Source organism: Phacochoerus africanus, chromosome 15, assembly GCF_016906955.1.
Source record: "Phacochoerus africanus isolate WHEZ1 chromosome 15, ROS_Pafr_v1, whole genome shotgun sequence".
In the NCBI taxonomy this organism is placed as follows: domain Eukaryota; kingdom Metazoa; phylum Chordata; class Mammalia; order Artiodactyla; family Suidae; genus Phacochoerus; species Phacochoerus africanus.
Window position 1 is genome coordinate 64,061,727 of NC_062558.1, and position 21,439 is coordinate 64,083,165.

General features: G+C 42.4%; 1 protein-coding gene across 1 annotated transcript in view; it reads right to left on the reverse strand.

The window, feature by feature from the left end:
• CCDC6 (coiled-coil domain containing 6) overlaps positions 1-21,439 on the reverse strand; it is a 124,474-nt gene that overhangs the window by 50,505 nt on the left and 52,530 nt on the right. The window contains exon 2 of the mRNA XM_047762169.1: positions 11,069-11,218. Coding sequence (XP_047618125.1) covers positions 11,069-11,218 — 150 coding nt within the window. The remainder of the gene's footprint in view (positions 1-11,068; positions 11,219-21,439) is intronic.

Consider the following 21,439-nt stretch of genomic DNA (forward strand, 5'->3'; position numbering starts at 1 on the left):
AGCAATTTTCTCTGTGCACTACCCACAGTTCTGCAACCAATATGCCTGGTTTATTAACAACTACCCAGGAACAGTCACCTGCACCAGGCCAAGTAAAGGCCACCATAGGACAATAACTACATTAAGTCACTGGATTGTCAAAAACAATTCTCATGTAGTTACTACCGGCTTTGAAAAGAAGCCCAGAACCATCACTCACCATACTGGGTCTCTTAACCAACTTTGAACTGCTCTGCTGAGCAGCCTGAGCAGGAAGCCAGCCTCCCACCTCAAATTCTGCATCACCACTAAATGTCTCTTGGGCCCACACTTATGCCCACCTCCTTCCCCCTTCTGTTACTGGTACCATTCTTCTCAGTCAACACTCATATCTCATCAGTTACTGAGTGGCACTAAGTCAGCCCCCATAGCAGCTGTCACACACACCCTGTTCTTTAGGTGCTCTAGTTTTTTGATCGAAGCCTCCCAATGGAGCTCCCCAGGTCCAGTGCAGATCAAGCTAAAGTCAACTAAGAAAATTTTCTATTACTTCAACATCCTGCTTAAAACCTTGCAATGGCTCCTCACAGCCTACAGAGCAAGTTCAAGCTCATTAACATGACGTTCAAGTCCTTCCACGGTCCAGTCCCCATGCAAGTTTCCTGTGCTTTCCTCATGCTACTTTCACACTCAGTCCAAGTGCTAGTCTCAGGTTTGCAAACATCAAGGCCTGCAGGCAAAGAGAGTGGTGGTAACTGCATTTACAGGCACAGCCCCTGCCTTTTTCTAAAGACTCTCTTCCTGCAAAGACACTTTTTAAAAAATGAAACACATCATCCTGGGCAAACATGTCTGGAGACCTCTCCAGTTCAGGGGCCTCCAGGCCGCAAGCTCTGCCAGTCACATAGGATCAAGCTAACACCAGCCGCTGCATAGCCCTGGTCACACCCCTGCTCACGCTGTGCCCTCTGCCTAAAGTACCAGAATCCCTCCCTCCAACTTACTGAAACTGTGTGATGGCTCAAAAGACATCTCCCCCCAGAAACTTCCCACACGTCCTCAGCATCACGTACACTCCCCCTCCTTCAGGCTGGGATGAGCTCAGTGTTCTTCAGAGGCACCTTCATATCTAGTTCATGGTGGATTCAAATCCTTTCTATGAGTTATTTCTAAAAGCCCAGGGAACATTCCATGGTACTAATTACTACGCAGCAAGCCTTTTACACAAACCAATGTACTTACTGGGCTTAACTCTGTGGTAGATACTATCATCTGCATTTTACAAATGATGAAAGCGCAGGTGACAGTAATAAGATGAAATTCCTGCTGTGGCACAGTGGGTTAAGAATCCAATCAAGTCACTGCAGAGGCTCCGGTTCAATTCCCAGCCTGGCACAGCAGGTTAAGGATCCAGGTTACCATAGCTGTGACATAGGTTGCAGCTGCAGCTCGGATTCATTCCCTGGCCCAGGAACTTCCATATGCCACAGGTGAAGCCAAAAAAAAAAAAAAGAGAGAGAGAAATTAGGTAATATGCCCCGAGTCACACGGCTCATAATGGGAAGCTCCTGAGTTGAAACACAAGCTTTTGCCTTCCAAGCCTGTGTCCTTACCTCTGATGTGTGCTGATCCTCAAGCGCCTGGGTACATTCTCAATCACCCTCACAGCACTACAAGCTCTACGAACTGTAGTGACCAGGACTTACTCAATTCTACCCCAGAACATCTAGACAACGCCTGATCTATGCAAATATTGACTGGATAAATGGTAATAACCTCACTTGCTACAGACTGTTTTCCCCTAGATTAAGTCTCCGGATGAAAACATCACAATTTATCCACTCTACAGACGATGGATACTTAGGTCATCTCTAGTTTTTCACCATGATGAACAATGCCACAAAGAACATTCTCCTACACATCTGGTGCACATATGCAAACCATTATCAAATATATTCAAGAGTGGAACTGCTGGGTTAAAGACAAAGACTATTTCCAACTTCATTAGGTAATGCCAAATTATTTTTAAAACAGAATAAAACCATTTCCATCCTCTGATGGTATGCATGAGAATTCTCTAGTAATATCTTTTTGCAGTTTATTTCACTTTCCTGATGACTAATTGGGTTGTGTACCTTTCCTTTCCCTTTTTTGGTCCACACCCATGGGATGCAGAAGTTCCCGGGCTAGGGATCAAACCTGTACCACCAAATCACTGCAATGACAATGCCAGATTCTTAACCCTACTGCACCACAATGAAACTCCTGTGTATCTTTTCATATGGTGACTGGCCATTTAGCCATCTGCTTCCATGAAGAGCCAGTTTAAGTCACTTGCCTGTTTTTCTTACTGATTTGTAGTTTTACTGTGGTTACATATGTTCACAATATCTTCTTCCATGCTGTGATTGTCCCTGCATTCTCCCTATATGATTTCCTATGATGTTCTCTGCATCAGGCTTCCCTTCCACTCAATACCTAAAGGGCTAAGCTGAGTTTCCTAAATTCCCAATAGCATCATGCTGCTGAAAGCATTAACCTTTAAAGAAATCTGGTTAGAAGGAAGATTTTTAAAAACATGCTCCACAAATAAGATAAAGAAGTCCTTTAGGCTCTGGAGTCAACCTGCAAAAAAACAAAAAACAAAAAAAAACAAAAACAAACAAACAAAAACAAAAAAAACCTGTTTTGTAAAAACTAGCCCTTCCTTCTTTGAGAAACAGTATTTAAGCCAAAGAAAGAATTCATCCTAAGCCAAGACCTCATGGTAAATTAAAATAAAAAGCCACATCTTTCTTATCGAGTTTATGAATACAGAGGAAAAAGGAAAGTAAAGATAATCAGCAACAGGATAAGACTCTATATTTTAAGGTAACTACTAATTGGGCTGACTGTTCTGAAAAGGAAAAAAAAAAACTACCCAAGAAATTCAAACATCACAACATTTATAACTGCAAATTTTGACATCATTTGAAAAGCTTTTCCAGGAGTTCCCGTCTTGGCGCAGTGGTTAACGAATCTGACTAGGAACCATGAGGGTGCGGGTTCAATCCCTGGCCTTGCTCAATGGGTTAAGGATCCAGTGTTTCCGTGAGCTGTGGTGTAGGTTGCAGATGCAGCTGGGATCCCACGTTGCTGTGGCTCTGGCGTAAGCTGGCAGCTACAGCTCCAATTCGACCCCTAGCCTGGGAATCTCCATATGCCACAGGAACGGCCCTAGAAAAGGCAAAAAGACGAGGGGAAAAAAAAAAAAAAGAAAAGCTTCTCTAGTGACAGCTGATGTCCATTTACAAGTGGAACCAAACATCCTTTAATAGCCAAGATTTACCACTTCAACTAAAATGGATAAGGGTTATCTCCCCTACCCTGCTGAATAAAGCAACCTCGCTCCAGCTTCATCTCATTATTTTTAATTTCCTTTTCCTCCTACCTTTACTTTCTACCTGCATTTTCCCAAATTTTGTCAAAGACAGCCTAGGAAGCTTCTAACCCCCTACTCTTGCTCTTACATTTTGAGGGGGGTCCAGGCTGGCATATAACTCCAGCCACAATGGCAACACACACTGTGAAAAAACTCAGTGATACCCTAAGACTAAAAAACTGTGTCCAGTTTATTGTATTTTCTAATCATAATGCAAATTACATTGGACAGAGAGATTTCTGGCATGCTACTAAGAGGAAAATTCTGGCTTATAATTTGGCCTCTGGTGGTTGCAGCATTTAAAATGCAATAAAAACATTCCAGAAGCCTTTTGCAGATGTATCCTGAACACAATGCATAAGCCCCTTGCTCCACAAAAAGAAACAGAGAACACAGAAAGCTGAGGTTCGGAGAATCTGGAATGAAAAGCAACAATAAAAACAACAGCAACAAAAACCCCAACTTTGCCTCCAAATGTGCTGTTAGCTATCAGCTGACAGCAAATTTTTTCTGATTAGCATTAATAGCTCTGAGAAACTAAAAAGTTTTTCCCGGTTGAGCCACCTTGATGAAGAAGAACGTATTTCCAGGTCTCTCCGCCCCTGCCATGGAGAGAAATGAATTTTCACCTGAATGGATGCAATGGTGCAGTGTAAGCCTTGGTGCCTTTCAAATGAACTAGCCAGTTTCATACATATTTATCACCCTGACACGTGATTCTGCTGCCTGCACAAACAAATTCACTTCACTGCCACCTCGGTGACTTGGAGAACCTGGGGTCAAAAGGGCGGCCTCAGATGCCGGTGCACATGCCTGAGAAGGAACCTGAGAGACCAGACTCACTTCTAAGGCCTGCACACTTGCCTGCTGCCCAGAGACACAGCCACGCAGGGGTCAGGGAAGTGCAAGCTCCAGAAAAAACCTGAATCCATTGGGATGGTATTGCAAGGAGAACCAACTGCTCCAGAATTGAGGGGAGGAAGGGAGAAGGTAAATTTGTCAAGATGAATAGACAGATTTGGAGACTTACTGCAATCCCTCCTCTGGGTTCCATTTCTATGCAAAGGGAGATGGAAGAATAAAGCTGTTTCCTGACAGCCTTCGGAACAGCTCGGCTACAAATCACTTGGCAGTGGCTTTTGCCCACAACTTCCTTCCTCTCCTCCACGTAACATCTTGCCATAGATGCGAGACAACTTCAACTGCTTTAAAAATTCCAGGAGTCATCACCTCAGGGGCCAAATCGATAACAATAAAAAATAAGCCCTGCCACACTGAACAAGAGACTCAGAAAACTTTCATCCTTAAGTGCTTTCAGTCATCAATAAGCATGTGCCTCCCCCATAAGGAAATGAGTACAGTAATTTCTATTATAGCTCTAACAGCATTATTTTCTGAGGGCCAGATCCAAATTCAAGTGTGAAGCAAAAGGACAAACCTACGAACCTATTTGTTATTTTAAGGTCTAAAATTTGGAAACTGGGTTAGAGGGAAAAGATTCAGAGGAGTAACACCTGGTTCTCTTATCTCAACCCTGTTCCATGGTTTTCAAAACAGAAAAAGTACTCGTTTACTTTTGGCAGTGGTATTGGTGGAGAAGAGTGCCAAGCAACCACTGAACAAGGGCTCCCAAGAGCAGGAAGTGAACCTGATGCCTCAGGCTTACATAAAAGCAAGTGAGCAAATCCCTGATTGCCAAAACCATTCTTTTTTATTTTTTTTTTTGTCTTTTGTCTTTTTTTGTTGTTGTTGCTGTTGTTGTTGTTGTTGCTATTTCTTGGGCCACTCCCTCGGCATATGGAGGTTCCCAGGCTAGGGGTCGAATCGGAGCTGTAGCCACCGGCCTACGCCAGAGCCACAGCAACGGGGGATCCGAGCCGCGTCTGTAACCTACACCACAGCTCACGGCAACGCCGGATCGTTAACCCACTAAGCAAGGGCAGGGACCGAACCCGCAACTTCATGGTTCCTAGTCGGATTCGTTAACCACTGCGCCACAACGGGAACTCCCCAAAACCATTCTTAATCTCAGCAACACCAGGTCTTCCAGTTGGCCCTGGTGGTTGGTGGGGCACAGTGGAATGAATCCTATCAAGACTGACAAGACAGCTAAGCTAGTCATGAGAGCCTTCTGGCTTCGCTAGTTCTCAATGATCTGGGCGGTCCCGAACCTTGCCTCGCAGCAAATGGGCCTGACTCTGCAGGAGGCTCCTGTGCCCTGCTGTCCACGACAAATACGCAACTATGACGATAAAACTGAGCAGGACCCTGAAGGACCTTCCTAGGCATGGATGTCCCATCTCACCTCAGACCTCACCGTGTCCTCTGCCTCTTGTTTTCAAAAAAGCTTTAGCCTGTGAGGCCTTCCCTGAGTTCCAAAGAGCAAATTTAACCAGAGAAGTGAGGAAAACAGTCAAGCAAGACAAAATTTAGCCATAAAATAAAGCAAGGACTTTTAGTTCCTCCTCTAGGGCTGTAAATAATATCCTGAGCCATATCCTTGAGCTGTTTTGCAGATACTAAAACCCCCACCAGGTGGAAGAAGTTAGCTGCTTGTGGATCACCAGCATGGGCACCTCAGACTGGTTGGAAACCGAAGGTTGATGACTGAGATTAAACATCACCATTTTCTTACCATCAACCAATTAGAGAGTGTGCACCAGTGGATCACGGAGGCTGTGACCTTCCTTCCCCTCATATTGTCTTTAAAAACTCTTCCAAAGCCATCAGGGAGTTCAGGTCTTTTGAGCATGAGCTGCCCATTCTCCCTGCTTGGTGCCCTGCAATAAACACTGTATCTTCCCTTCACCACAGCCTGCAGTTAGTGGACTGGCTTTGCCGTTTGTGGGGTAAATAGACCCAGGTCTGGTTTGGTAATGGCAGCAGGACTGTGAGCTCTCAAAGTCAGTGACACAGAAGGAGGTTCCAAAAGCTAAGGAGAAAACATGCATCAGAATTTTTAAATTTCCTTTTTAGGAAAATAAGATGTTTTCCAATTACAAAAGTAACGCATGTTGCTTTTACAAAGTTGGAAGGAAAGAGATGTAAGAAAATTAACATAACCTATAAGCTCAGCACCCAAATATATAGCTAACATTTCAGAAGAGTCTTTTAGATTTCTCTTTTCTAACATAAATATTATATATCATGTTCTGATGAAGAGTTTGCTTACAAAACATTTCTTATAAGTTTTAATTACAAATTCTGATTAAACGACAACCTCTCTGCAAGGCATTCCAGAGCTGAATTTAGTTCTGATGCAGGCCTGTGTTAGGCTTGGCAAATGTACTAGAAGGTTCTTTTTAGGACAGTTCTCAGCAGTCAGATCATCAATCCCACAGTCTGGGCTCAGAAGGATACAGACCTTTCAGACAAGAGTTTTTACAAAATCGAGGTGTGATTTCTGCCTACCTGGTAGATATGCACAAAAACTGGAGAGAAAAGCTACATGCTCTTTTTTGGCTTTTTGTTTCAGAGAGGATTAACATATTTGGAGGTGTCAAAGCTACCTCCTAAACTTGATCTTCTAAAAAGGCAAGGGATTTCCACTCATCTAAACTTAAATGTGGTTCAGTTTTTAAAGGTACTAGCTAGCATCTCTGTTGTAGCAGGCGGGAAGGAAGCCATCTTCTCTATAGCAATAATCTCATTTTGTTCTCAGGACCAAAGAATTCTTTTGAAATGCACATAAAAGCATTGTTCAATCACTATCGGACTCAACAGCCAGCGTACAGTGACAAAACCCAAAACCGTTCTAGAAATAGCCTCTCAGGGGCCTTTGGGTGAAAAACACTAAGCACTTTCCTGGTGAACAATTTACTCATCTGTCCATCAGTGGCACCTGCAGCAGAGTTTCTCTTCGGAGGCCATCACAATAAGGTCTTATCCAGAAGCCAACATCCTAGAGAGCCATATTCAAGTAATCACACAGTTGGGAAAAGTCTATTGGTACCAATTACTCTTAAAAATCTTCCAGATGGAGATCAGTTCCTCCATATTGGGTGGCAGAAAATGTGAGACTTCAACAAAGGACTGGCTGAAACCCTTAAGTGGGGACAGCAGGCCTATAGCCCTTTGTCCACAAAGCCATACAAAAGCCTTCCAACTGGCCAAAGAGGCGTTCTCAGGAATTTACCACAAAATGGCATGTTGTGATGCCTGGTGTCTTAAGTCAGGGGCCACCCACCATGCCACAGGACAGACATAGCTCCAGAACTTGCCAAAGACCTCAACCTCAAACAGCCAGCCACCCGTGTCCTTTCAAAAGTCTAAATAAGAACCAGGAGCGAGGAACGAGGGGCTATTTTTAAATGGGTTCGGAGTTACAGTTTGAAAAAGTTCTGGGGATAGATGGTGGTAACAGTTGCCTAACAATATGAATGTACTTAATGCCACTGCATTATACACTCAAAAAAGACTGAAGTGGTTAATTTTACATTATGTGTATTTCCCCAGAAAATAGAAGCTGGGATTCATGAAAGATAGTCTCAGAGACATGCTGACCATCTGTCCAGATTCTACAGGTGAGATCGCTAACCGGCTACAGACCCACCTAGAGCTCCCCAAAGAACAGATTTACACCCTCACAAGGGATGCTATGTTTTTTTGAATTTTTTTCTGTTCTTTTTAGGGTCACACCTGCTGCATGTGGAAACTCCCGGGCCAGGGGTCAAATCAGAGCTGTAGCTGCCGGCCTACACCACAGCCATGGCAACATCAGATCTGAGCCACATGTGCAACATACACTGTAGCTTGCAGCAACACAGGATCCTTAACCCACCAAGCAAGGCCAGAGATGGAACCAGCATCCTCGCAAACACTATGCTGGATTCTTAACCCACTGAGCCACAATGGGAACTCTGGGACTCTGTCTTTTAACTGAGGGCCAAAGACCAATGCTCCACATTACAGACTACTTTTGGCAAGAACAGTTTCTTACGTTGTTCAGTTTGAATATTATTCAGTCTTAAAAAGATCCATGTCCCTCAAAAAATTTGTTTTTAAATATATGAACATTTTTTTCTCCTGATCAAGTAAAACTATTTTTTTAATGGAAGAACTATGAAAACAAGTCATTACATTTCTCCAGGTTGTAGACTTACAGGATGCTCAGAGCTTAAATTTCCCGTTCAAATCTTCTTCCACCAAGTGTATTCCTATAACTAACCTTGTTTTTTGTTGCACATGGCTCTTACACATTCTTTCTATTCAGTAGCTTATTTAAGGGACATCCATGTCCTTGGAAAGTATGTAGGTCATGATTGTAAGTGAATCAGAGGCTGGTTATAAACTACACATGGCAGAACCACTCACAATGAAAATGAATCTTTATAGAGAAAAGGGGCATATCTGGCTAGGTTCTGACTGCTTTATAGCATACTTCAAAGAGTCCAAATACAAGAACTATACAAGCTAAAAATAAAAAGTGTTTCTTGTTAGTTTTGGTTTTTCTGGCTGCACCAGCAGCACGTGGAGGGTCCCAGGCCAGGGCTTAAATCCACGCCACAGCAGTGACTCAAATCTCTGCAGTGACAAAGCCAGACCCGTAAGCCCCTTAACCACCAGAGAACTCCCCAAAAGTGTTTAAGTGTTAAAAATGAAGGCATCTGGGAGTTCCCTTCATGGCTCAGGGGTTAATGAACCTGACTAGGATCCATGAGGATGCAGGTTCGATCCCTGGCCTCAATGGATTAAGGATCTAGTGTTGCTGTGGCTGTGGCGTAGGCCAGCAGCTGCAGCTCCAAATGGACCCCTAGCCTGAGGATCTCCATACACCAGGGGTGTGGCCCTAAAAAGCAAAAAAAGAAGGCATCTGATTACACACTAAACTCAAAAAAAAAAAAAAAAAAAAACCAAGCAAACCATAATTGCATCCTTCTAGTTCTAGAAGCAACATGCAACATAATTAGTCTAATGCTGCCAAGATGAGATCGAGTCAAAGGTCAAACTCACCTTCTCCCTCATGGTCTCTCTAAATCAGAATGCACAGAGATAAAGAAAAGGTCTCAATGCAGAAATTATGCCATAAATCTCTGCTAGATAATAATGCCCGGGTACTTCTATCCTTCACATTCCAACAGTTACCATATAAATCAAATTTTGTACAAGACTGTAATGCTGTCTTTATTCAGTAATTAGGTAGGAAAATGAGAATTAAAAAAAGATGGGGTAGAAGTTGCCCAGACCATTGCATAATCTTAACACTAAAGCTCCTGGTCCTCTCTTCCAATATTTTATATGTTAGAAGGTAAGAAGGGAATTTAGAAAGTTTTTTAAAAGCCCAAATATCCTTTTATTATAATCTCACTAAAACACACATTTCAATCAAATCAGTGAGTGAAATTGTTAGTAATAACAGTGAACAGAAAATATAAGGAAGTATTTCCACCTTTTACAGCCATTTGACAAAATGGTAATAATGGTTCTCCTCAGATAATTTTATACCTGCCCACTATTCTGGACATGCTGTGTTAAATAATGAAAACTCAATGTCCTGCTTATTCTCAAGGTCATACTAAATAACCCACAAAATATTTGCCCCAAACAAATTTTACTTTCATACTTGACCGGTAAGCATCAAGGGAAAAAAACAAACAAACCAGCAGGAGGGGGAGCTCTCCTGTGGCACAATGGTTAAGGATCTGGTGTTGTCACCGCAGTGGCTTGGGTGGTTGCAGTGATTCAGGTCTGATCCCTGGCCCAGGAATTTGCATGTGCTACAGGTGTGGCAAAAAAAAAAATCAACTTTTTTTTTTGTTTAAAGAACCAGGAAAGGGGGAGAATCTCTGAACTAGAAAAATCAAAACTTTTATTTACATGTTTTGTGTGTTGTTTTCTATATACTGTCAGTGATTAATGTTGTTTCAAAAGCAGTCGGAGTTCCCGTCGTGGCTCAGTGGTTGACAAATCTGACTAGGAACCATGAGGTTGCAGATTCAATCCCTGGCCTTGCTCAGTGGGTTAAGGATCCGGCGTTACCGTGAGCTGTGGTGTAGGTGGCAGACTCGGTTTGGATCCCGAGTTACTGTGGCTCTGGTGTAGGTCAGCAGCTGTAGATTAGACCCCTAGCTTGGGAACCTCCATATGCCGTGAGTGCGGCCCTAGACAAGGCAAAAAGACAAAAAACAAAACAAAAAAAACAGAAGCCATCTGTTATTTGTTCAGTAACATATTACCCATTTGAACAAATTGATTGTGTATAATTTTAACTATCACAGATACGTTTATTTTTCTCCCCCCAAATTGACATTTCACTTTGCGTTCTCATCTATTAGTGCAAAAGACCCACTCTGGTTGCCAAAAACGGTTATTTATCATAGATTCAACATTAAAGGGGAAAGAAATCTTCCCTTTGGTGTTACTCCTCCCGTTTCCAAAATATCACATACAGCATTTACTGTGACTCTGATGAACTCAGGCTCATCAGCAATTTCTGGAAACAGTCAGGGTATAAAATCTCTTACCTTTCCTAAGCAGATGAGCTGGGAACCACTGTCTTGAGTATTACACTGCTGCCATCTTTACAAGGTATTTCTAATCTCTAAAGAATTTTACCTACAACCTCATCAGCAAATGTTTCAAGCAAAGTGCTGTATTAAAGTCATTTTTTTTTTTTTCCTGGAGAAGAAAATAGGCAGAGAAGATGAGAGGGTAGGAAAGGTAATTTACCTGCATCAATTTTCTGGAGAGCTCATTAGTGAGGAACTCTTCTTCCTTCTCATAATTTACAGCAAGGGTTTCCTTCTCCTTCTGCAAAGCCTGAATTTTCTTGAATAAAGTGTTACTGATGAATTCTTCTTCCTGCTCAGCCCTGGCTTGCTGTTAAAACAGAAAAATAAATTAAAAATAAATTAAAACCAAAAAAAAATATGTTAAGGAAACAGGAGTTTACTTATTGAAACATAGTTCTTATTTCCAGAGAGGGCACCTGTTTTAATTAGAGCTCTATTTTTAACTGTGAACCAGTATACCCCAAGAAGCACAAAAGACAGGAGGAACTCAGTAGCAACCATCAAAGCAAATCTGTTCCCCCAAAGGACCTCCCTGCACTCTGTACCCACCCCTCTTATTACAAGGAGATTCCAAATGCATTAACAAAGACGGTTTTGCAATTTCTGGACACAACCCTGAGTCCATCACCAGAATGCAAAAAGCTGCTTTCATATGGCAGACAGGTCCAATGCTGTGGTATGTGCATCAATTAATGATCTCTTTCTCCAAGTCTCCACATCACAAAGGTTCAGAATCAAAGTATCTAGGGATCATATCCTACTGAAGCATAGAAGAGTGAAATCATGTCACCTCTTTAAGATGTTACTGAAGGGGTTTGGATGTGCAGTTTAAAAAGCAATGCAGATATACATGGATTAATTTACATGTTCGTGAGAGTTTCTGCTGTGGTGCAACGGAAACAAATCCAACTAGTATACATGAGGAGGCAGGTTTGATCCCTGGGCTTGCTCAGTGGGTCAAGGACCCGGCATTGCCGTGAGCTGTGCTATATAGGCGGTAGATATGGCTCAGATCTGGCATTGCTGTGGCTGTGGTGTAAGCCGGCAGCTACAGCTCCAATTTGACCCCTAGTGTAGGAACTTCTATATGCTGTGGGTAGGGTATAGCCCTAAAAAGCAAGAAAAAAAGAAAAGTTTACATGTTCACTGAATAGTTACTAGAAGGAAATAGAGCAAACGGCTAAAAAGTCATTACTGCAAAGTAGTGAGAATCCAGGTGGTGAAGAGTAAGGATGGATGAGAGGAGTTCCATCTTCCATTTATTTATTTCCCTACAGGGAATTTTTTGGAGATGAGGGCAAAGACAGGCATCAGGGAATATTAAAAACAGAAGAAAAGAGGATCTGGTATCATTCAGTGTAAAGGAGAAATTTCTTTTCTGTAGATCTCTTCCTCTACCTATGTTTTAAGAGAACAAACAGAAACATCTACCCATCCTTGAAGGAAATGCATCTTTTCAGAAAAAGAGTACTTACTTTTAACAGAGGCAACTCTATTCAAAGAGCTTTTTAAACTGCAACATTTCGACGCATTAATCCCAAATAATGCATTTCTGTTTCACCTGCTAACTCTAGGAAAGGAGAGCTGCATCAACTCCAAACCTCTAGAACCTGTCGCTTACGATAATACAAGAGAGCCAGAGGGCAAGAGACAAAAGGGCATCCACATTAAACAATTACCACCTTTTATCTCAAAAGGTTCAACAACTACTTCCGCCTCAGCTGGTTTGGATTTCTGTATGTAGGCACTGGCTTCCCCAACACCCACACCCTGAGAGCCATGGTTTCTGGGGAGTTCATCCTCCCTGCTCTCCATCACAGTCGCCTGGGGGTGGGGGGGAAAGACGCCAGTGCCTGGCAAGCAAACCTACCAAAGAGAGCCAAATGCAGTACTTAGACTGAAAAACAGGGCTACATAGAAAATGGAAACTTTGGGAGGAGGTCTGGCACTCCAGTCCTTCAAGAAGCCACCTGGGACAGGCCAGGAGGGTTGGGCAACAAGGAACACGGCGCTAACAAGTTTACTAGCGGCCAAGAGCACAGGGTGAGCAGGCCCTAGGTTCCCAGGGGCTCCCTTACACACTCCGTAATTCATTAGCGCTTCCCAAGGTCGTAAAGCTTCTCAAGGTCATACCCTTTACCAGGATGGTCTAGGGGTCCTGAGGACTGACACTTGGCCTCCTCTTTAAATTCATCCCCACTCGGCTTCAAAACTTGCAAACTTCAAGCTCTCCTACCAGTGCAGTGGGAAGGAATCCAAAGCATTTATTTAAGGCATATTTGACACACATATCCAACCCGGCAATCTGTTCGAGCTACCTGTTTTTCTGGTTTTGACTGATGAAGTTCTATACGATTTGAATTCTGATTATTCTAAAAGCTACAGGACAAAAAGGTCCAGAGGAACTGTAATGCCTTTGCAGGTGTTTCTGCACTTAGAATTCAGAAGTCTGCTGGCCATCAATTCATTTCATTATCTGGTCAGACTCGACTTCTTGCATGTTACCAGACCTTCCCTGTTTTAGATGACTGGTTGATGCACCCATAAACAGTAACTGAGAACCACTCAGAGGCTCAGCAGACCACCTTCCCCTTGGCATAGGGATCTAGAAATGAGAAGTTGAAAGTAAAAGGCTAGATCCTAAGAGTTTACTCATGTAACTTCCAACCACTGCTCCTCCCTGTCCCCACATTTCATCTAACCACTGAGTTACAGGGACAACAAATTTCAATGTAATATAAAACAGAACTTTGGAACAGAAAGTAGCTTAGTGGTTGCCAGGGGCTGGGCGGTAGAGGTGGGGCAACGAGGAAGGACTGCTTCTGAGTACTGGGTTTCTTCTAGGGTGTCAAAACGTGGAATTAGTACTAACAGTATATGTAACCTTGTGAATATACTAAAAGCCGTTAACTGTACATTTTAAAAGGATGGATTTTATGGTATGTGAATTATAACCCATTAAGGAAAAAAACTTTGATCAATGGCAGGGTCTGTGCTTCACAGAACACCTAGTTTCCTTTGCAATTTTTCCCATGGAAAGTAGCACATTTAGAAAGGATTGGGAGGAGTTCCTGCTATGGCTTAACAGGTTAAGAACCTGACAGGGTGTCGGTGAGGTTGTGGGTTTGATCCTGGGCCCTGCTCAGTAGGGTAAGGATCCAGTGTTGCTTCGAGCTATGGTGTAGGTCACAGATGTGGCTTGCATGCGGTGTTGCTGTGGTGTAGACGGGCAGATGCAACTCCAATTGGACCCCTAGCCCAGGAACTTCCATATGCTTCAGGTGCAGCAGTAAAAAGAACAAAAGAAAAAGGACTGGGAGAGGGAGATGTTAGAGCCAGATCTGCTCTAAAGGGCCTTCCCAAGTAAGTAACAGTCATGAGAGACTGAGGCTTTAACAGACAAATTCTTCACTGTTTCAGAACAGGCACTTATTTCTAGGCAAAATCCATTAACAGAAAATGCCACTCTCAGGACCCATGAAAAACAGGAGGAACTGTTCTTTGGAAACTGGTTAAAGCCTATCTACTTAAACAAAGGCTTAACTAGGCCTAACACAGATCTTGATAAAGGCCTCCTTTAACTAAGTCTTCGCACCAGGGACTGTTACTCTGCCTCCCACAGCATCTGAACACCTGGAGGGTAAGAGTCCGGGTCCTCTGAACAAAACCCTAGCTCGCCCTTGTTCCAACTGGTCACAGAGCATTTTTAGGAACTCACACATAAATGAGGACAAAAGACAAAAGTGCTGTATCCAATACAGCCCCAGAGAAAATTGTTTAAAAGATCAGATCTAGGGTACCGACAACCATCGTTAAACGTGATTATCAGAGTATGTGCCATGCATCGCAGACAAGTGGGAAGCATCCATTTGGATTTCTCCCTGAAGCTTTCTCCCAGTTCTCCATACATTATCTTCTCAGTCTGAATCTGAAGTCCTGGCTTGTTCTTCTCCTAAACTCCAAAACAGGCCTTTCCTCCGCACCCCACCCCCTGTACCCCCCTGCTCTTTTTAGGGCTGCACAGCACACTAAGTTCCCAGCTAGGGGTCAAATCGGAACTACGACTGCAGGACTATACCACGGCAACACCATATCCAAGCTGTGTCTGCGACCAACACCACAGTTCACGGCATCACCGGATCCTTAACCCAGTGAGCAAGACCAGGGATTGAACCCGCATCCTTATGGATACTAATTGGATTTGTTTCTTCTGAGCCACGACGGGAACTCTCCAAAATAGGCCTTTTTATTTAGGCTGTAAAACAAACTACCTTTCCAGTTTATTTCCCCTAAAGAAGCCAAGAACTAGGTAGACAAAGGCCTAGGAGCAAAATAGGCAGCCCCACATGCCATTTGCAACAGGTGGACAGAGTGGAGATAAAATAGGCTAATTTATGAAATCTCATCAGGTTTTAACACTATATTTCCCTTCTTACTTGAAATGCTTGAAAATCTCAGCATACCTAATACATCCAAATTCAAAAATCAAACTCTGTTTCCAAAGCTAGACAAATCGATCAAGGTTGGCCTGTAACTCTGAGGCTCTCAAAAGAAGATATGGACCCCAAAATTAGGAACGCTGGTGTGTATGTTTGTTGAGTTGAAGATTAAGAAAATCTAGGGGAAATTTAAAAATCTGTGATTAAAGACATAAAGAACTAATGGTTACTAGTATGGAGAGGGAAGGGAGAGAGGGGCATTCTAGGGGTAAAGGAGTGAGAGGCACAAATGATTAGGTATAAAATAAGCTATAGGGATATACTGTACAACACAGAGAATATAGCCAATGCTTTATAATAACTATAAATGGAATAGAATTTAAAACTGTTAATGCTTTATAATAACTATAAACAGAATAATTTAAAATTGTTAATCACACTACTGCACTGCTGCAACTTATTTAATATTGTAGGCAACTATACTTCAATTTTTAAAATGTGATTATACACCTTCCTGATCAGTCAAGTTCTAACTGTATGCTCAAAAGTAGAGTGATGTATTATAATCTTACTGAGCAGGGTCGGGCGATTTTGCTGCTCACCCAGCGGTGATCACTCCATATCTGGGGGATGTGAGGACTAGAGCATAAAGTAAATCTCCACCATTCTATCCCTCTTCTACAAAAACTGCCCCCCAAAAGGGCGAAGCTGGTGGGGTGGGAGGAAGGGGACAGACGACAGCAATTTACCAAAGTCCTCTGGGAAAAAATAAACACACACACAAAAATTCTTAGAAGAAATCATTTCCTCCTGAGTCACCACATATGTAGGCAACCATAGTCGTGGTGAGCACAATTTTCTGCTGATAAGGAAATCATTCTGACCCACTGCTATTATGACCGGGATGCAAATTTGAGAGGAGATTCCAGTGTGACTGTTCAGTGCTTCTACTCTTTACCAGGGCTATTTTGGAGATCCAGGGTTAGGACAGAAAGAGAATTCAAAAACTCTCAACAATAGCTGACTGCTGATGAGAAAAATCTAAGTGCCAAAACCAAAATTATGTAAGATGATGAAACTCATGATCTGTCAAGAATAAGAAACAAGACAGCTCCCAAAGCAAGAAATATGGGCAACCTCTATTTGATAGCAGGTGGAGGTCAAGAATATAATCAAGAGAAAGTCCAAGTGCCCACCAAGATAACACATTTGCATTTGTTTGAAAACAATTAGTTTTAAATTGAATGCTGGCTTGCTTTAATAACAGAAAATCATAATAAGATACGTTGAGGCGCTAATGCTTAAGAATCCAGGCAGGCTCTATTGAGTATTTTAATTATTTAAATTCTTTAAATTTAGGAATCTTTTTTCATTTTTAAAAAGTGTATTGAAGTACAGTTGACTTACAGTGTTGTGATACAGTGCTGTACAACAAAGTGATTCAGTTATACATATACACACATACATTTAGGAATCTATTTAAACGTATTATTCTAATTCTTAAAATTTGCTATTCTGTTGCTTAGTCACTTACATCTAAATTTTAACTATCTTAACGCCTCAGTTTGAAATAGCATCTGAAACTGAACTGTCTGGATAGCAGAATCCACCCAACTGAATAGCGCTCTGTTCTTTCTCTGCTGTCATTTATTAGGTGCACCGCTGCCCAGATCGATTGTCCTGGGCGATGCACGGCATTCGGCAGAGCTCCTGACTGATGGTTGGCACCTCTGATAGGATAGGCCTGAACATCAGTCACGCCCGTGATTTTATCAACACAAACGACCAGCCTGCAGCATTCCCGCAGTCGAACATTTGAAATGCCAGTACTGCAGGGGCAGATGACAGGTGATACATGCGACAAGCCCAAAAGCCCATGCCCGCATTTCTTCTATTAGAAGGACTAGGGAGGCGATTTCAATTCCACACCTGAGAATTACAATTCTCTATTTAGTCGGCAGAAGCATTGGGTTATTTTGTGCTCCCTCCACACACTGCATACCGGCCCACAAACACAATTAATCGCTGATAGATGAAAGCACTTCTATGATTTACTTTCTTCCAGTACACTGCCAGCAATTCACTCAGCACAGAGGGGTCAGAGCAGAATCATTACCAGGCCTCACGACCGTGCTATTCTGCCCAGGCACAATGCCTAGGCCAGTGCTCCAAGAACACAGGGCAAGAGAGGAAAGAAACAGCTACAAACAGTGACTTGCAGGACAAGAACAACTCAGAGAATTTTGATGTTAAAAAGAATCCTGATGGTCACCAAATCTGATCAAGCTGTAGTGCCTCACAAACCAGCTTTAGTGAGAGATCAGTCCTCACCACCCACCTGCAGGGGACAATACATCCCACTGTGCACATCTGATTAGACGGGACCAGAACACACTCCACACACAGCCTTTGCCCCATGAATTCAACAACACCCAAACTAGTTTACATCTGGTACAAGAAGTCCACTGGTCACTTGTTTGGACACAGAGCAATGAGAAATTGCTAGAGAAGTTGCCAAATGTTTACACTGGACGATGGATTAAGAACTTATCTCCCCTTGGGCTGGTAACAAAGAGGAGTGGCCCATATGCCAAATTCTGAATAGCACAGGCGTCGGGGGAGGCTCAGATACACCATCGACTCTGGAGTCAGGCTGCCTATGCTCACCCTCAGCTGCGTGACCCTGGGGGAGTCATGGGACCTCTCTGAGCCATTGCTTTCTTCTCTGTAAAGTGAAAATAATGGCACCTCGCTCTGGGTTGGTTATGAAGATAAATGCACATAATTCACATAAAGAGCTTATCATCATACCTTGCATGAGTAAGCACTCAAGCGATATTTACAAAAAGCTTAAGGAGGGACTATGTCCAGGATGATTCATGAGAAGACAGTGAGGTCTTAGGGAATCTGGCTGCATTTAGCTAAAAGGAGAAATGGACGGAATTATGGCACAGCCATAGGAAAAAATACAGTGGGTCCATTTTATATAAAATATGGTTTGAGAGTTCCCATTGTGGCTCAGCAGAAACAAATCCAACTAGCATCTATGAGGACCCAAGTTCAATCCCTGGTCTCGCTCAGTGGGTTAAGGATCCAGCGTTGCTGTGAGTTGTGGTGTAGGTCGCAGATGTGGCTCAGATCTGGTGTTACTATGGCTGTGGTGTAGGCCAGCGGCTATAGCTCCGATTCAACCCCTAGCCTGGGAACCTCCATATGCTGTGGGTGCAGCCTTAGAAAGACAAAAGACCAAAAAAAAAAAAAAAAGAACTGCAGGGTGAGTGGGTAGGTGGAGGGAGGAGGGATAACTGTGCTGAGACACATTTCAATCCAACTGTACAACATTAAGAAAAAGCTTTAAAAAATCCTAAGAGAAAAGACAGATGATCTACAAAGAAACAAGCAGACTGACAATCACTTCTCAATATCAACAGGGAAAGGAGACAGTGGAATGTTCTCAAAATGTGAAGAGAAAACAACTACGCATTCTCGGATATTCAAGAAAGACTTTGAAAAAAGCACATTTCCGATATACACCTAAATGGAAAGACCTGATCACCGACGGACTTACACTAAGAGGGTGTCTACAGGATGGACTTATTCCAGAAGCAAAGTCTACAATACACAAACAGAATGGTGGGCAAATAAAATGGTAAAAATGTAGGAAAATCTAACAAAAGTTACAGCTAATCTGTGAGCTTCCAACTAAAATACTGAACCATAGCAAAAGTCAAGGGGCAGTATGAAAATTAAAATATTTTAAGGTCTTTTTATTTTTTTTTTCTTTTTTTGGCTGTGCCCAGGGCATGCAGAAGTTCCCAGGCCAGGGGATGAACCCTTTACCATAGCAGCGACCTGAGCTATAGCAGTGACAATACCAGATCCTTAACCTACTGAACAAACTCCAAGGTCCTCATATTTTCTCATGAAGAGATCTAACATATGACTTTTAAATATTCATGGTAAAATTTCAAGGGCAATAGTGAAAGAATAGCAATGGAAAACTTCTAAACCAGTGGTATAGTAATTTAATTTAAAAAGGTACAAAAAGAGGGGTTTTTAAAAAAAAAAAAAGGTGGCAGAAATAAGTTAAGTCAGTTATAAAAATAAAGAAACCCAAGTAGACTAACCTCGCCAGACCATGAAATTGGGGGTGGAGAGTGCAGGAGCAAGCAACACCTAAAACATATGGATATAAAGGTTGAAAATGAGGAAGTTTTTTTTTTAAGTGCTACCACACACATAAACCCCCCTCACACACACAAAAAGGGTAGTTATATTAATATCTATCTTAGACTTGAAGAAAAACATATTTTTAGGAAGTTCTAGCCAGCAGGGGTGAGGGGTGGGGTGAGGGGAGGGGGGAACCAAACAGTATAAAGATTGGCAAGGAAGAAACAGACTTGTTATTAGCTGCATTATTTGAAAACTCTAAAGCTATACCAAAAATTCAAATAACTAGAAAAAAGACATAGACCATGGCATTTTGTATTTACCAGCCATAAAAACTTTAAGGCACCTAAGAATAAATTAATCAAAAGATATCAAGGAGCTATACGAAGAAAAGTTTTGACTGAAATATACTTAATAAATGAAAATTGATGAACAGACATACAAAACTTACTACTGTAAACATGTCAGTTCTTTCCCAAACAGTTCATGAATTCAATGCAATTTAATAAAACTATCAACAGGGCTCTTAGAGAAATTGGACAAGCTGATTCTGAAATTCATACTAAGACACCAAAGCCTAAAAGAGGCAAGACTCATGAAGACGACTATGAGGAAGAAATCTGCCCTATTACAGATAAATACCTATTTTTAAAACTCCAGCTATTACCTCATACACTGCTGCTATAAAGGTCAAATGCTGAAATCACTTTGCAAAACAGTCTGGCAGTTTTTCGAAGTTAAACCTAAAGTTACCACATGACTCAATTCCACTCCTAGGTATGTATATAAGAACAATGAAAACCTATTTTCTTGCAAAAACGTGTATGCAAATGTTCATAGAGGCATCATTTATAATAGCCCTCCCCATGGAAACAATACAAATGCCCATCAACTGATGACTAAATAAGCAAAATGTGTTCTGGACATTAAAAAAAAAAAATGAAGTACATGATATTACAGCATGGATGAACCATGAAAACTTCATGCCAAGTAAAAGAAACCAGACCCAAAAAGCCACATATTGTATGATCCCATTTATAAGAACAGGAATCTTAAATCCAAAGGGACAGAAAACAGATTAGTGGGTGACTAGCTGAAGGGAGAACGAAATGAACTCTCTACCAATCAAGGGTAGAGATTTCTGGGGTTCCCTGGTTTGCACAGGATCTGGCATTGTCACTGCAGCAGCTCAGATGACTGCTGTGGCAGAGGTTCAATCCCTGGCCTGAGAATTCCCACATTCCTCAGGTGTGGCCAAAAAAAAAAAAAAAAAAAAGGTAGAGAGTTTCTTTTTAGGGTGATGAAAATGTTCTGCAATTAAACAGCGCTTCTGGTTGAAAAAATTTACAAAAAAAACTACTGAACTGTATATTTTTAAGGGATGTCATGGAATATGAGTGAGATCTCAATTTTTTTTTAAAATGGCCTTAAGGAAGAGCCTTAAGCCATTCTGGTAAATAAAGCAAATCCTCCAGTGCCCAGTCCCCAGGCAGAGACCCTGCTTTGGGAGGAGGAGAAGCAGCAAAACCTGTCTGCATGGGGGAGCAGAGGCAGGAAACCTTCCTCCCTTCCCAGGACAAGAGCAAAGCTCCACCGCCTCCAGAGAAAGGGCAGGAAACTGTCTCCCAACACCCTCAGTGGATTCTGATCAGGTCTGGCTGCAGCAGAGGGGGCCCAGCATTCCCCAGGGCCCAGGCCCACAAAGCTTCCTAACACGAGACCAGAGGAACTGAGAACCACCCCCTTCCTCTACCAGGAGCCTGGTAAGGAGAAACCACTACCAGCAGCCTGTTGCAAGGACGTGATGTTAAGGTACAGCCAAAGCTGAGAAGGGGCGGCAGGAAGACTGAGGACAGCGAGGTACCACAGACCCTACTTTAAAGATAAGGCAAGAGCAGCCGGCCCCTGGAATTCAAAGC